Raw genomic sequence first — 18040 nt, 5'->3', positions numbered from 1 at the left:
ATAGCTCCATTAATACTTATTTATAAGTAATTTGACTCATTATGACCTAAACTGCATTATAAGAACAGGTATAGTTACATTTATATCATTTTATAATTGCTTATAAGTTATGCATTTGCTTTTTCAACGCTCATAATCCATTATACATTGATCATCAGGGTTTTATGAATGTATTTATAAAGATGTGGCCTCCATTGCTATAATGTTATTATATTATAGTTACAATGGCTTTTTATTCATTCAGATTCCTGTCAAATAAGTGAACATATTGTTATTAATAGCCGTGTTGTGTTCTTATGAATACTCATTGTGAGTTATAATAAAGTTCCTAACCTCTATGAACGCATCATTGATGGCTTTTAGTGAAAACACAGGACTTAATAAAGCAAATGTTAAGAATCATGAGGAAGTGCTCATTTTTAGTTGTTTATTTGTGAATGTAAGTAATTAACATTGATTCCTGTGATTAAATAATGAAGAAAAAAAACAGAAATCATTAATACAAACTCATTTTAATGTTGCATACTAGCAAAACACTGCAACATTATTTTTTAAATCATCATTTCAGTCTGCTATAAGCTGAGGAGAACAAATCAAAATGAGCATTCATGGAATCATATGACTGACTAATTAATACTTATAATGGATTATGAGCATGCATATTGAAAAAGCAAATGCACGACTATAAATGTAACTATAACTGTTCTTTTCATGCAGTTTAGTTCTTTATGAGTCTTTATAGATATATTTCTAGAATAGTTTTTTTTTGTCATTTTTAATTTTAAATAGTAAAACATTAAGAGTGTGTGTTCCAATAGTTTTTGCTGTTGTATCGTAAGAATTGTGACATTGTTCCTGGTATTTTGGTAACAGCACTACTACAATCTAAATAACCGTTATCGATTATTCCACGAAATATATGTAGTTCAAATGGTTGATATTTCACAAAGAAAATGAAGTAGGTCTAATCGAATAACCTACATTGCAACAGTGTATTTCATATTTATGAGGGTTTGTATGCGTATCATTGTATTGCATTATAAAAGCGCTGTGCCAGACTCTAGTTTTAACGGCTCTGATGTTGACACCCTTGCTCAGTCTCTCTGCTGATGGTTGTCTCCTCTGTTCTGTCTGTGTCAGTGCGGGAGCCGGGCGGACAGGATGTTACATCGTGATTGACATCATGCTGGACATGGCCGAGAGAGAGGGGGTGGTGGACATCTATAACTGCGTCAAAGCTCTGCGCTCCAGACGAATCAACATGGTTCAGACTGAGGTATGACGCCTTCCCAAACACAAGCGGTCCTCTGTTATCTACCCCACTAGACGCCACTAGTTATCACATTTGATATAATTAAATACAACTTTCTTGGTAAACCTTCCCTGTAAGCTAAAAGGTTTGAATTAGCGTCTGTTTGAGTACCTGAACCAGATTTACTGGCCTCTAGAAAGCAGAGAGAAGAATGAAACCTCAGTCTTGACCACTAAGGGCCACTGTTGCATTTCTGCAGGATTTACTGAAAAAGAAAAAGAAAAAGCAGTCATTCATGGTGTCATGATGCATTTCATAGTGTGGGATGATGCTGTGTGTAGTTCTAACTCTATTAAACACATTTTAAGAGAGGTATTGGTAACACTTTACCTAGCCTGTATTATAAAGGTACTCATAATGTATGTTATATAATGCATCATATCTTTGTATAATTGTAACCAAAGTTAAAGTGCGCAGTAATATTTGCAGATTCCTCGTTACATCTGTTTGTGTTATAACTGTGGTTACAATTATTCATTGTGCATTATAAGGTGCATTGCAAAGCATAATTAATGCATAAAAAACACTGTCATAATGCAGTATATATAAAGGCTTTAAGCACAGTATTTTTGAGGTATCGTTTAATTGCTTTATACAAGTGTATAGTGGGACTCACATGTTACTCCAACTTCTACATCAAACCATTATGGTTGTTGTGCTAAAATTCAAAAAGTGCCAAAAGTAATGTCCAGTCTTGGAAAATCTACATCTTCACCCTTTATTTAAATATTATCATTGATTTATTTAAAGATTATGTAATCATATGTAGTTGTCCTTGGAGTTTTGAAAAATGACATATTGTGAGACATAATCTTTGGCCAGGCTGTCATACAAAGAAATTATGAACACATGCAAAAACCAGAGAACCAACAAAATATTAATAAGTTATTATGTTGTAGTCAATGTATGCTTTTTGTTTTTCTATGCTTTATTTATTTGCATAGAAAAATATAACCTGTAGCTATAGCCTTTTTTGCCAAGTAATTTCATCAAATAAATACCTTGTTTTATTCTTCCCTCATATTTAACATATATATACAGTGAGGAAAATAAGTATTTGAACACCCTGCTATTTTGCTAGTTCTCCCACTTAGAAATCATGGAGGGGTCTGAAATTGTCATCGTAGGTGCATGTCCACTGTGAGAGACAAAATCACAAAAAAAAATCCAGAAATCACAATGTATGATTTTTTAACTATTTATTTGTATGAAACAGCTGCAAATAAGTATTTGAACACCTGAGAAAATCAATGTTAATGTTTGGTACAGTAGCCTTTGTTTGCAGTTACAGAGGTCAAACGTTTCCTGTAGTTTTTTAGCAGGTTTGCACTGCAGGAGGGATTTTGGCCCACTCCTCCACACAGATCTTCTCTAGATCAGTCAGGTTTCTGGCCTGTCGCTGAGAAACACAGAGTTTGAGCTCCTCCACAGATTCTCTATTGGGTTTAGGTCTGGAGACTGGCTAGGCCACGCCAGAACCTTGATCTGCTTCTTACAGAGCCACTCCTTGGTTATCCTGGCTGTGCTTCGGGTCATTGTCATGTTGGAAGACCCAGCCTCGACCCAGGAGGTTGTTCCCCAAAATCTGGCAATACATGGCCCCGGTCATCCTCTCCTTAATACAGTGCAGTCGCCCTGTCCCATGTACAGAAAAACACCCCCACAGCATGATGCTGCCCCCCCCATGCTTCACAGTAGGGATGGTGTTCTTGGGATGGTACTCATCATTCTTCTTCCTCCAAACACGTTTAGTGGAATTATGACCAAAAAGTTCTATTTTGGTCTCATCTGACCACATGACTTTCTCCCATGACTCCTCTGGATCATCCAAATGGTCATTGGCAAACTTAAGACGGGCCTGGACATGTGCTGGTTTAAGCAGGGGAACCTTCCGTGCCATGCATGATTTCAAACCATGACGTCTTAGTGTATTACCAACAGTAACCTTGGAAACGGTGGTCCCAGCTCTTTTCAGCTCTTTGACCAGCTCCTCCTGTGTAGTTCTGGGCTGATTTCTCACCTTTCTTAGGATCATTGAGACCCCACGAGGTGAGATCTTGCATGGAGCTCCAGTCCGAGGGAGATTGACAGTCATGTTTAGCTTCTTCCATTTTCTAATGATTGCTCCAACAGTGGAGCTTTTTTCACCAAGCTGCTTGGCAATTTCCCTGTAGCCCTTTCCAGCCTTGTGGAGGTGTAAAAATTTGTCTCTAGTGTCTTTGGACAGCTCTTTGGTCTTGGCCATGTTAGTAGTTGGACTCTTACTGATTGTATGGGGTGGACAGGTGTCTTTATGCAGCTGACAACCTCAAACAGGTGCATCTAATTTAGGAAAATAAATGGAGTGGAGGTGGACATTTTAAAGGCAGACTAACAGGTCTTTGAGGGTCAGAACTCTAGCTGATAGACAGGTGTTCAAATACTTATTTGCAGCTGTATCATACAAATAAATAGTTTAAAAATCATACATTGTGATTTCTGGATATTCTTTTTTAGATTTTGTCTCTCACAGTGGACATGCACCTACGATGACAATTTCAGACCCCTCCATGATTTCTAAGTGGGAGAACAATATATATATATATATTATATATATATATATGAATATATTCATATATATATATTCATATATATATAAATATAATATCGGTCACTCTTTAGATTAGAGTCCAATTCTCACTATTAACTACGACTTCTGCCTCAATAAACTCCTAATTTACTGCTTATTAATAATCAGTAAGGTAGTTGTTAAGTTTATATTAATGATGTAGAATATGATCATACAGAATTAGGCATTAATATGTGCTTTATAAGTACTAATAAACAGACAATGTCCTAGTAATATGCATGATAATAAGCAACTGAGAATTGGACCCTAAATTTAAGTGTTGCCAGAATATTTTCCTCATATTTTGATGGTTCAGTCGATCCTGTAGGGTCATTAAAAGCAAATCTCCGCTCCGGTCATCTCTTTTGGTCACTGCTGTACATGCATAGATGACACACAAACCTTGGTTTCCCTCTGGCTCTCAGGAGCAGTACATCTTCATCCACGATGCCATCCTGGAGGCGTGTTTGTGTGGCGAGACGGCGATCCCTGTGTGCGAGTTCAAAGCCGCATACTACGACATGATCCGCATCGATTCTCAGAGCAATTCCTCTCACCTCAAAGACGAGTTCCAGGTACAGAAAAATGCTTTTTGTGTTATTTATGGCAGGGATTCTGTACTGGCTTTACTTCAGGACCCGGATTTTACATTCAACATCAAGTGGACACCCAACACACTACCAACATTCATACAAAAATAAGCAATATTATTTATATATACAATTGTGTTGACTCAACTTAACTCCATGAGTTATCTTTTTTCATTGACCGAGTTAAGTTCTATTTACTTGAAATATTAGTTTTTTTTTAACTTGACACATTTTAAGTTATTTGAGCTTATTAAAGTTTAACATTTTTGGTACCATGTTCACTCAACTCACTCGCTCAAACTTTTTGAGTTATTAATTTATTAGTTTATTTGTATTAAAATATTAAGTATTTTTAAGTTTACAAATTGTAAGTTATTTGAGCTTATAAAGTTTAATTAGAATAACTTTCTGAACATAAAATAATAAGTATAATATTAAAAAAATGTAATTACCACTGACTCAGTTTAGTTGTATTAGAATATTTAGTATTTTTAACTTGACAAATTTTAAGTTGTTTGAGCTTATATAGAATAGGTATTTTTCAACTTACTGAAAATATCATGTTTACTTTGAATTTTAAGTTATTTGAGCTTATAAAGTTTAATTAGAATATCTTAGATTACTTAATGTTTACTTAAAATTTGTCAAGTTAAACATACTTAATATTTTAAGTTGCAAAATACTTAATATTCTAAGCTATTTGAGCTTATAAAGTTTAGTTGGAATAACTTTCAGTGCAAAAATTCACTTTAAAATGTTTTTTGTTCACTCAACTTAACTTAATTTCCACTGACTCCACTGAATTTCCACTGATATTAAGTATTTAAAGCTTGACAAATGTATATATTTGAACTTTTAAAGTTTAGTAGGAATACATTTATGAATGTAAGTTGAACTTGCTTTAAGTTTTCGGTACCAAAGTTCACTCAACTTAACTTTTTGAGTTAACAATTTCCACTGACTCAGTTTAGATGTATTCACTTAGAATATTAAGTATTTTTCAACTTGATAGATTTAGTTGTAATTACTTTACGAAAGTGACATAAACTTACCTTTTTAAGTATCCAATACCATAGGTCATGTTCAATTCACCTAGTTTGGCTTATTTTCTTAGTTCAACCAAATAAATAATTATTTTTCAGTCATGTTTCGATTGACACCTTTTTGCATTCCCATTTAAATTCATTTCTACTGCGTATAAGCAATCTGATGATGATGTCAGCCATCAATCCCATAGAGTTTGATTGGACACACGGCCTTTGACTTTAACAACAAAAGCTCTGGCTTCCGTTCTCAGCCGAATTGGCCTCACCTGCAATTGTCCAGGCTTTTGATTGTGATGTGTCCTGTCCAGACGCTGAACTCAGTGACCCCTCAGCCTCAGCCTGAAGATTGCAGCATTGCACTCCTCCCTCGAAATCACGACAAGAACCGTTTCATGGACAACCTCCCGCCCGACCGCTGCCTGCCCTTCCTCATCACCATCGACGGCGAGAGCAGTAATTACATCAACGCAGCGCTCATGGATGTAAGTATTTCTTCCGTTTCGTCTTCTAGAGACCTCGCTGTCTCTCTTTTTCCTCGTCTCCTTTATGTTAGACACACGCTCTGTTCCAAAACCTAGTGAGTCAACCAAAAGAAACGTTTGCCGCCTTCTAAGATACCTAGTTTTAGTCAACATTGCTCATTTCAGTGAGAAAAAATGCTGGATGAGGTTTCCTTTAGTACCTAAAAATGCATTCATAACAGCTCAGCATAATTAAAATGAATTATTTCACCCCAGTATTTGTGCTGTGGATTTGCAACATGCTAACATCGAACTCAGTCGAGTTACTTGATCGCTTCTCATGTTTTGTTGCGTCTGGATCAGTCATTTGCGAGTTTTGGATTTCAGCGGCCAGTGTAGATAGTAGCGAAATCGCTCATTGGATTTTGGAACGGAGCTACAGAAAGCTAGAGACAAATCCAGGTGGCAAGATGTTAGCGTGAGCCACTTTAAAACCTATTCCAGTTGGGTTAGGGTTACGATTATTTGTCTTGAATTAATAAAGCTTTCAATTAGCTTCTTTTTTTTGGTAGCATAATTAATGAATTCTTCTTGATGGCTGTATGGGATCCTAAATTAAACTTTCCTCCATTTGGGTTTCCAAAAACAATAGTCCAAACTATTTTGGTGACCTTATTGGAAAGGGCGAGGTAAGTGTAAACTGTGAATCTCTTGCTTTGATTTTGTCATTTATTAAAGGACAAGTTGACTCAAATTCTGCACAGTAAATTCCCCCGGTGTTGAATTAACAGCGCTCGGTGTTCAAATGGGAACCACCGGTAGGGTGTTAAAGTAACACTGAAGCAGTGTTAGAGTTAATTAGATACTTAAGTGATTCATTGAGTCATGAGTGTTTGATTATTGAAGACACCTGATGATAACGAGCAGAATCACTGAAGGACAGAGAAACACAAGAACTACAGCTATAGATGAAATCAACTGAAAAGACATTAAATCTCTCTTATTACAAACCTGTTTGACTTTATTCCTGTCATTTGTCTACAGTTCTTCAAAAGAAACCATAAACAAAGATGGTCAGGTGATCATCATAAAGAAAAATGGGTTACTTATTAGTAGATTTTCACCAGCAATCCTTTCTTGCCAGAGATCAAATATTCTGAATTTAGATTTTTAAATACATTGTGAGAAACAAAACAACCTTTAGACACACACACAGACATCAAAAATCAGAATCTCAACAATGGTTGCATGCTTCATGCCGCAATGCATGCTGGGATCCACCATAGTAAAACACTCATGACTCCCAGCATGCATTAAGCATGTCACCATTGTTGAGATTCATATGCTGATTTTTGACAGTCTGTGTCTGTCAATTTTCCCCCCAAAACATATTTAAAAATCAAAATTATAGATGACTGATCTGTGGCAAGAAAGTATTTATGGTGAAAATCTATTAACACATCACCAGTTTTTGTCAGAGATGAGTTTAGTCAATATTTTTTTCTTTATAATGATAACTATATCACCGGATCAATTTTGTTTATGGCTTCCTTGTAACAAATTGTGTTTTGTTAACACTGTTACAAAAACCACAAACTGATTTAACAAAACTGTCCGACTAAATGAAACACTGATCCCCATAATGGCGACCAAGCATTTTCAATAAAACGTCAACATCTAAACCTCTGTTAATTCTCAATAAGGGCTGTAGACGAATGACAAATAAAGTCAGTCTGGTTTGTAATAAGAGAGATTTAATGTATTTTCACATCTAAAGCTATGGCTGAAGTCAGTTCAGTTCTTGTTTTCTCTGTCCTTCAGTGATTCTGCTCGTTCTCATCAGGTGTCTTCAATAATCAAACACTCATCACTTAAGTATCTAATTAACTCTAACACTGCTTCAGTGTCACTTTAACACCCTACCGGTGGTTCCCATATAAACGCAGAGCACTGTTAATTCAACACCGGGGGAATTTACTGTGGTTCTGTCATCATTTCTCACCCTCAAGTCATTTCAGGCCTGGATGTTTTCTTTCTTTCTTTCTGTGGAACACAAATGGAGACGTTTAGCACAGTGTTTACTCCATACAACAAAAGTAGTCCATACCACACACACACTCGTTCTCACTTTCCACCTCAAGGCGACATGTTTGAATTGAACACGAGCACAAATGAGACTCGAGAGCAGTCGTGTGAGTTTTGAGAGTCACTGCATGATTTCATCACATGCTGCCCACAGATTCTGCAGAATCTCTCCGTTTGTCTTCCACGGAAGAAAGAAAGTCAGGTTTGGAGTGACATGAGGGCGAGTTTGTGATCTGAGAATGCATTTGTTCAGTATTTAGACTGGTGTGCTGAGCGGCAGTGCATCCATCTCCTAGAGGTTCATGTGTCACGGCTGTTCGCATAAGTATTGAATCAGCTCTGGCTGTTTAATGTAGAGCAATGTGCACAGCGTACATCTGAGACCGACATCTTCATTCAGTGGCGCCGTCACAGCCGATGACCTTTGACCCTGGGAGATGGTGTCCAGACAGTAACATAGTGTCGGCCCACATCTGGATCTGGGCTGACACTATGTTATCCGTCTGGGTAGTTTGACAGCTGAGCTCAAAAAGTTGTGCTTTTAGACGGTAATTTTAAATCGCTTCCTCGTACGCTTCACAAACTCTTGGACTTTTTTTAACCAAGCCGTCAGAAGAATACCAGGTAATTTCTGATTCAGTTCTGCCTCTGTTAGACTGGATTTGTTTCGTGGCTTTAGTGGTATGTCAGCACTTTCCATTCAACCTCTCTAGATTGGGTTTGCCACAGCATGCAAAGAAAAATGAATGCATTTAATCGCTGACAGAGACATCACACTGACACACACACACACACACACACGTTTACATCATTCTCTCATGTCCGAACGCTCACTGTGGTCCTTGCATGATCATACACATTCACACGTCGGCCATCCTGAAAACAGATCCGTCTTTGTCTTGGTTGTGCGTAAGTGTCACGAAGCAGAGTGTTGGCAGGAAGTACATTGTGTTGTATGTCGTGCAGAGCTACAGGCAGCCGGCCGCATTCATCGTGACCCAGCATCCGCTACCCAACACCGTCAAGGACTTCTGGAGGCTGGTGTACGACTATGGATGCACCTCCATCGTCATGCTGAACGAGATCGATTTGGCTCAGGTGAGATTCAAGCTCAAGTGCTAAAATGTTGCATGTGCAATGTTCATTTAAAGAGGACCTGTTATGCTTCTTTTTTACATAATTTCATGTTTCTTTAGTGCGTAATGTTGCTGTTTGAGCGTGAAAAAAGTTCCCAAAGTCCCTCCGGCGGGAGTTATCCTCGATATCAGTGTCAGTGAACTCCTGAAACGCCTCCATTTTACAGGACACCATTTTCAACATGTGTTTTGGCCGTTTATTTACACGAAAACACCACCATTTTGGGGGCCTGAAAATTGCAACTTTTGAACGTTTTTGAAAATGATACCGTTATTGTCTACAAAAACTACAAAAACGTGAATTTGTGAAAGCGGACTGAAAACATGTTCAGTCTATAGGCGTGTAGTGTTTTTTTTTTAACGCTGTGACATCGCCACCTACTGGCCTGACAGCAGAATGCAGCGTTTTTAGTCGTTTTTGCGGTGATATCTTGTTCCGATAAATGCAAACCAAAAACATTTCCTTTTTAGTACATCATTGTCATGAAACGTGCCCTTAGTCTTGAGTTTTCTTCCGGGAACGAACACATCAGAATATTCCTCATTATAATAATTAATTTGCACAATAAAGGGGCGGGGCCTGGTTGAGTTAGTTAGTCGTGTGTTGAAACTGGCGGTTATGGTAAGGGTCGGGACATTTCCCAAACACCAACCACAAGACACTGTTCCAACCGACCAATCAGAGCACACTGTGCTTTTCAGAGTGAGGGGCTTCATAGACACAGGAACTAAACAGAGCATAACTGACAGACTGGGAAGAGAGGAGCCGCAACAATGGAGAATATAAGGAAAATATTCAAGCAGGAAAACCTGCTCTAGTAGAGCCAGAAACAACATCAAGACTTTGAACAAGGGCATAATAGGCTACTGTGTTTGATGAGAGTGTAATGTGTGTGTGCAGGGTTGTCCTCAATACTGGCCTGAGGAGGGAATGCTGAGATACGGCCCTGTACAGGTGGACTGCATATCCTGCTCGATGGACTGCGACGTCATTAGTCGGCTTTTCAGGATATGCAACCTGACCAGAGTGAGTTTTTCACACATCTTACTTAAATACTTTAGCAACAAAGCCGTACATCTGTCTTGGTTAGAAGCCATTATATTGACGTGTGTGTGTGTTTGTGTGTCCTAAGCCTCAGGAAGGTTATCTGATGGTCCGTCAGTTCCAGTACCTGGGGTGGGCGGGGCATAGGGAAGTCCCCGCCTCCAAGCGCTCGTTCCTCAAACTGATCCTCCAGGTGGACAAATGGCAGGAGGAGTGTGAGGAAGGCGATGGACGGACTATTATACACTGCCTGTGAGTACAGATGAACAATCAAAACACGAGCACATATCAGTTTGTGAAGTTTATGGCATCAATTAAGCTAAAATCACGTATTCCGTTTGAAGTAGTATTGCCTGTGAACAGACAGAAAGTCTACTCATAATTTCTACTAATATCTTGTACTAGTATTTCCTGTCAGTCTGTTGTCTGTGAATGAATCTCCGCTCTCACACTGCGCACACTGATATCAGATTTACCTGCAAAAACATCCGATAAAGAGCAGACTGTGGTATTTCACACGTCAAGTCACTTTTACTTAAGAAGCACATTTCAATCTTTCAAAGAACAAATGCTTAGTTAGTATAGCTATATATCACTGCCTCAATAGGAAGAGAATTACAATAATATGCCCAACCAAATGAAACACTGATCTCCATAATGGTCCATAATAGTTTTTTGGCTTGACAAAATGACACTCAAACCAATCAATTCATCTTAACTTGGGTAAATAAGGCATAGTATGTTAATAGTACTAGATTTTTACAATTAGGTTAAGACATTAAGTAAAGCTAACTCAAAAGTGTTAGTTAGAATCACTGTTGAATTTTACAGTGTAAGGACGTACATTTTTAGCATACCTTTTAAAAGAGCACTTATTACAGAAATAACATACTTATGCAAGAATATGCTTGATTGTGAATTAAATGTTAAATGTTTCCAGACACTTGTTAACTCAAATTAAATTTGCGGGGCCTGTTATATTAATTATATTAAAATATAATATTTTCAAAATTTAATAAATGTAATTAGCTGAAGTTTAGAGTGCTTTATTGACCAACTTATGTAAGCACATCTTTATATGCAATTTCAAGTCTTGCATTTATGTAACTAAAATATACTTTAATATAATATCTATGGAAACTTTGGTGACACTTTAATATGGGGAGCACATTCACGATTAACTATGACTTTACTGCTTATTAATAGTTAGTGAAGTAGTTGTTAAGTTTATATTAATAATGTAGAATATGATCATGCAGAATAAGACATTAATATGTGCTTTATAAGTGCTAATAAACAGACAAAATCCTATTAATATGCATGATAATAAGCAACTAGTTAGTGAGAATTAACCCTAAAATAAAGTGTTACTGAAACTTTGATATATTTGTAATTTGTAAAGATTTAAAATATATTACCTTTAAATGTAATATCAAATCACACATTACAGTTAAAATTATAAGTACATGCGCTTTAGTATGTAAGTCGACACATCAAAATAAGTGCACTTCTTTAAAGCACGACAAAAGATTATTAAAAACGAAATGATTTAAGTAAAACTTTAATTTGACATGATTTAATTTTAAAAGCACTTTTTAAAAGATGTCAAGAAACAGTCATGAGAGTGTCTCTCTTTAAGTGCACTTAAGTGGCCTTTTATTTAATTGGTATAATATTATCAGCAAGTATAGTTTTTGTAAATGTACAGTCATGACTTGAAGTACACAAGTGCACATTAAATACAATGAAGCTCACTTCATGTTCACAAGGGAAACCCCAGTAAACAGGAAAATCTCTTCTATTAAAATGATGCTTTATCTCATCAAAATAAGACTTTAAGTAAAACAAGATTCAACTCATTTTTAAGTTAGTTTAACATAATTTAAGTCGAAATCACTTAAACATTCAAGTTGATTGTACTTTCAAATGTAAGGCAGCAACTTTTACAGTGTAGAGATTTTTTTCTTAAAAGCCAAGTGGTCAAAAATCCGTCTTATAGCATGTATGTGATGTACAGTGGTGAAGTATGGGAAAACACACACACGTTTCTCATTTGTCATTTGTGTGTGTGCAGGAACGGAGGCGGCCGCAGTGGGATGTTCTGTGCCATCAGTATTGTGTGTGAAATGATAAAGCGGCAGAATGTTGTTGACGTCTTTCATGCTGTGAAGAGTCTGCGGAACAGCAAGCCCAATATGGTGGACAGCCCGGTATGATCCGCAGCTCTCGTACAGTATACAGTACACTCACATTAACACTCAGTGGGCCCTATCTTGCACCCAGCGCAATTGACTTTGTACACCGACGCATGTGTCATTCCTATTTTGCACCGGCGCAAAGCGCGCTTTTCCCTCCACAGAAGCACGTCGCTAAACTAGTGAATGAACTTGCGCTCCCTGGGCGGTTCAGCGCAAAAAAGGAGGCGTGTTCCGGCGCAAACAATCCCTGGTGCTATTTTGCTGTTCCATTAAACAATTGCACCACTGACCAGAAAAAACCTAGTCTAAAGTCAGTGGCGCGTTGTGCGTTGTTCATTATGCTATTTTAAGGGCGCATGCTTGACCATAATGTATAGCGTGCACAACGCGCATACACTTTGCTCATGTAATCTACACAGATGCAACAGTTATTTTTGCAAATCATAAATTGTTACACTAAAAAATATTAACACATGAGATGACGGAAATCATTGTGGTGTGCCACGAAGATGTGAAAAAATAGGCATAAATCTAGCTTACAAATGATTCAGGCTAATTGTAATAATTAAGGATAAGACCTGTTTGCCCAATAGTGGCAAGACATATATATAAGGACATCTGACAAATTGGTTTGTCCGTCAAGAACCAGGAAAAAAAATCGACTGAAAAACTGAAAAAACTGAAAGACTGAAAAAAAAAAAAAAAGACTGTGAAATCACTTTTACCATAATGTACAACATTACAACTTCACTTCTCTGTCTTTCACTGCTCTTACAAGAACATCAGTCTCCTCGGCTGTGAACCGCTCCTGGCGTGCGCCTGGTAAATACGCCATAATAATAGCAATCCATAATGGAACTTGCGCACCTGCTTTTACAGGGAATGTTGGATGACGCTCGGATTGGTTTATTCACGTTACGCCCAAACCACACCTATGAATAATGAAGCTACTTCAGACCAACCCATTTTAGATTTGCGCCGGGCGCAAGAGCCATTTATCCCGCCGGGAAAATAACAACAGCGCCGAGACCCGCCCACAAAGTTACTTGCGATTCGCGCTTTGACACTTGCGTTTCAGATCGTTAAAATAGGGCCCAGTGTGTGCCTTTGTGTCATCACGCAGAGGATATCACTGTAGAAAACACTTTATTTTAAGGTGACAGTTACATGTGTTACACACACTAGTAACAACAGTAAACTAATCCAAACCCTAGTTTTAAACCTATAGTAAGTACATAAGTTAATTAATAGTAGGGTACAATGGGGCTAAAGGCACAACTTGAGACATTTGTTTGGCTTTTCACGACTCCCAAAGTGTATAATTGCAGAAAATACATATGTTTGTATTGAACATTGATGGAGCAACAGATTCTGTGTGAAAATAAATCATAAAAGTGGGTTTTTTTTTGTTTAAAAAACGTATAAATGTATGAGGTGGCGATCGCTTTGTACTATTTAAAAATAAAATAATTCATTTTTGTTCAATAAATATACTGTCGTTAAAATGTTAACATAAAAATATATTTTAAAAATACAAAAACTAAATTATTTTACAAAGTAAAGATTCTGAAAGCATTGAAGGAGATCCCATTATAATTTAATATCGATTTACAGTAGTAACAATTCATTATATTTTGTTATTTGATATGATTAATATAATATTTTTAAATATGTTCATTATAAATATGATGATTACCCAACTTAATAAATGAAATTTTCCCAAGAAATGTTCGTGGCTGTTTATGATCATGTTAAATATGTATTTTACCCCAAATTCCATACTTTGCATTTTCGTCCGTTATTGAAAAACTGTTGCTTTAATTACCTTGATCAAAACTGAAAATCATTAAGAAGACCTTCGTCTCAAAATATAAACAATCATTTTATTGATTCTCATTTGCTACTTAAATCTACAACATTTTTTAAAAAAAACATCAAATATTAGATCAAATTTTAGAATCATCTTTTCGCTGCCGCCCGCGATCACTTCACGGATCAGACAAATTTCCACGTGCATCTTGAAAATTGGATGTTTCGGAAAGTGCTGAGGAAAGTTTGTGTGCATCTATAAAAATAAATACAATCAAAGATGCCTTTAGCCCCGTTATACCCTACACTTCAGTAACTATATCACCTTAAAAATAAAGTTTAACCCATTGTATTTTTGTCTTCTGTCCAGTTAGAATATCCCAGCATCCTTAAAAAACAAGATTTACATTTACATTAGCATTGTGTATGAACATTTTAACACTGAGATTTCACACAATAAATACAAATGTACATAAACATGTAATACTGAATAATAATCTAATACAAGCCTAACATCGTTTATATGAAAGCCCATGGCATATCTCAAGTTTTTTTTAGAAAATGTAGAGAATGAATTCGGTCGCGCTTTAGTTTATGGTCCAATTCTCTCAATTAACTATGACCTTTGCCTCAATAAAGTCCACTGTAAACCCTAACGCTCAAAATAACGAATCAGTTTGAGGAGGGTAAACTTAAATTAAACAAATGAGTTCAATTAAATGAACTTTTATGAGTATTTAGAACTTTCTTTTTCTTTTGAGTTCACAAAACGGACACATTTTAAGTCATCTGAACTGTTTCATCGTTTTGAGTTTTATGAACTTGTTTCTTTTCATTTAGAATAACTTAAGTTTAAAAACTCAAAACTGGGCTGGGATTTCTATGACACTCGAACGGCAGAGTAAATGCTAAAATTAAGTGTTTTTTAGTGCAAGATTAATGTTGAGTGGAAGATTTAATGCTTTCTATGCTATTTTAACTCAATTTTTTTATGTTTTGCCAACTTATTCGGGTTTACAGTGTACTGCTTATTAATAGTTAGTAAGGTAGTTGTTAAGTTTAGGTATTGGGTAGGATTATGGGATGTAGAATATGGTGCTTTATAAGAACTAATAAACAGCCAATATCATAGTAATATGCATGACAATAAGCAACTGAGAATTTGACCCCTAAACTAAAGTGTTGCCAAGAATTCTTATCTATTTTATTCTTATTTTGAACTATTTATTGTATTCTTGTTTGTTTGCAAATCCATGCTTTTATGTTAATAAATAAAGAGTAAATAGGAAATGGCATTGAGAGAGAGAGAGATAAGATAGTAAGCTGTTGTGGCATCAAACATCTCACCACATCCTCTGTAAAGAGCCTGTGTTTCTGTCAAGCTCATATTAGCGTTCATCTTTGTCACAATCTGGACCTTTTGTTGTGTTGCGTGCCAGTAAAGCTCATGATTGGGTTTGTCTTTGCAGGAGCAGTACCGTTTCTGCTACGATCTGGCCCTGGAGTACATCGAGACGTCGTAATGGAGACTCGTCTCTGTGTTTCCAGCCTGAACGTGCACACACACACACACACTCGGCTTCTTTACATCAATGAATCGGAGTGCCCTGTAAATGTCTGTGCATCCGTGTTGACTTTCATGGGATTCAAGTGCCGGCCACCCGGTCGAGGTCATTTTTTTTTTTTTTTTTTTATATGCTATTTTTTTACAGCCATTTTAAACACTACGGCCGAGCTGTTGCATGCTGAAGGCGCTCTTTATTTGCGTGTGTCCGTCACTGTTCCTGTGAATAACATGTATAGCTGTACTCGTGTAGATGGACATTGTGTTGAAAGCGAACGGGAGAAGACTGCACTCGCTCTAATGGCTGGCTTATTACGTTTCTTCTTTTCGTTTTTGGTAGCAGATGATGACCATAAGCCAAAGACTTGTGTAAATATGTCTATAGGGATGAAGCACATTGTTTGTATTTATTGTTTACTTGCATTTTTGAAAGCTCAAAACAATCATTATCATTCCCTGTTTAGCCTAAATTTCCACTGCAAACACTCTTTGTATGAGGCGGATTCAAGTAGTGTTATTTTTTGTTGTATTTGATCAATTGTATTTTGCTTTTCGTTTTAAATCTTTTACGTGCTATAGTGATTTGTTTTACGTAACGATTGTGATTTGGTTCATTTTTCTGAGGAGATCTCCAAGAGGGACTCTGGAGAAAAGAGAAGAGCTCTATTTTTTCTGATGTTTTCATATTTGTATTGTGCTGGAAATGGAAGAAAAAAAACACACGCAAACAATGAAGTGTATGCATTTAAAAAATATATACAGTATTAGACACTAGTGTATTTAGGATCAAAGCCAATTTAAGAAGAAAGCTGCAGCCAGTATTGATGCTGATCAGACTTTTTATAGAAAACTAAGTAACAACAACAACAACAAAAAAATCCATCATGTGAAATAATAAGTTATGTATTTTTTGTCTGTAGTTGTTGGCTTCATGGCTGTAATACGATGTCAAAAAGTACAAATACTTTGAATAAAAAAAAGGAAATGTGAAAGAAGGTGTCGAATTAATGCTTTATTTATTGCATTTATCAAATAAATGTATAATGTATTAACTTTATTACATTTGCTGCAATATAGCTAGAATAATAAATGGTCATTTTAACAGTAAAAGTAAAACCCTGTTAATTGATTCCATTACTGTAAAAAATTATTGTTGGTTTAACTTAAACTTAAAAATTTTAGTTAATTGAAATTCAAAATTTTAGTTAATGTAATGAAGGAGATTGGTTTAATACATAGAAACTCAAAGTATTATGTTATCTGAACCACATTAATGTTCATAACTGATTAGAAGAAACTGAAGAAACAGTAATTTCTAAAAAAAAAAAATACGTCAAATGTGAAGTATCACACAGGGAATTCTGGGAATGTCAATTTGCGGTTTTTCACTGTAAATTACACAACGACTTCTTTTTCACTTCCGAAAACAGTCAATTTAACGGTATTTTACTTTCAAATTAAATTAAATGTAAGGTTAGATCTATTACAGTTATTCACTGTATATAGTACGGAAACTTTCTGTTCACCATAGCATTTTTACAGTATTTTATCGTTAAAATCACAATAATTTTTTACAGTGTGCATTTCATGTCATTTTACAATAAAATTATTTTAAATGTACCAAACAAATCATCTTATAATTTACAGTGAAAAAACATAAACGTGTGTGACATTTTACATTTGATGATCTTTCATATTAATAATTATGTGTCTTATAAATTGTATATCACATAGTAAATTCACTTTTTTTTTTTGTGTAAATTACAGTTTTAAATATCCGTAAATATGTTTACATTTTTACTCTATTTATTACAGATTATTCTGGCAACCACAACTGCCAGTTTTTTTTAACTGTAAAATCCAACAGTGATTGTATCTTAATATCTTAACTCAATTGTAAACATCTAGTAATCTGTACTATTCACATACTATGCCTTGTTTACTCAGAAAACCCAAGTTAAGATGAATTGATTGGTTTGAGTGCCATTTTGTCAAGCATAAATGAGATGGTCGCCATTATGGAGATCAATGTTTCCATTGGATCATTCATATTCATGCTAAGAATTTGTCAGCGCAACATACCATTCCTATTTCACTTGTTTATTTTTAAGGCAATTGGTTTGCATGCTTTTATTAAATAAGTCTAACTAATTCGATTTTACACTGTAGTCAATGATTCATTGTGT

At 36.0% G+C, this 18040-nt stretch overlaps 1 protein-coding gene across 10 annotated transcripts in view; it reads left to right on the top strand.

Annotated features, from left to right (window-relative positions):
- The window catches only part of ptprk (protein tyrosine phosphatase receptor type K), a 238751-nt gene extending 221908 nt beyond the window's left edge, over positions 1–16843 (top strand). For 9 of the 10 annotated variants that reach the window (XM_079830324.1, XM_079830320.1, XM_079830322.1 and 6 more), the window contains 8 exons: positions 1141–1276; positions 4346–4495; positions 5865–6038; positions 9069–9200; positions 10140–10265; positions 10372–10535; positions 12358–12493; positions 15760–16843. In XM_079830324.1, coding sequence (XP_079686450.1) covers positions 1141–1276; positions 4346–4495; positions 5865–6038; positions 9069–9200; positions 10140–10265; positions 10372–10535; positions 12358–12493; positions 15760–15813 — 1072 coding nt within the window. In that variant the 3' untranslated portion in view covers positions 15814–16843. The remainder of the gene's footprint in view (positions 1–1140; positions 1277–4345; positions 4496–5864; positions 6039–9068; positions 9201–10139; positions 10266–10371; positions 10536–12357; positions 12494–15759) is intronic. The other variant, XR_013817575.1, reaches the window with a different exon arrangement.
- Positions 16844–18040: the final 1197 nt, after the last annotated feature.

This window comes from Gobio gobio (assembly GCF_949357685.1).
Source record: "Gobio gobio genome assembly, chromosome: 12".
Lineage (NCBI taxonomy): Eukaryota > Metazoa > Chordata > Actinopteri > Cypriniformes > Gobionidae > Gobio > Gobio gobio.
This window is presented reverse-complemented; position numbering and strand designations above follow the sequence as displayed.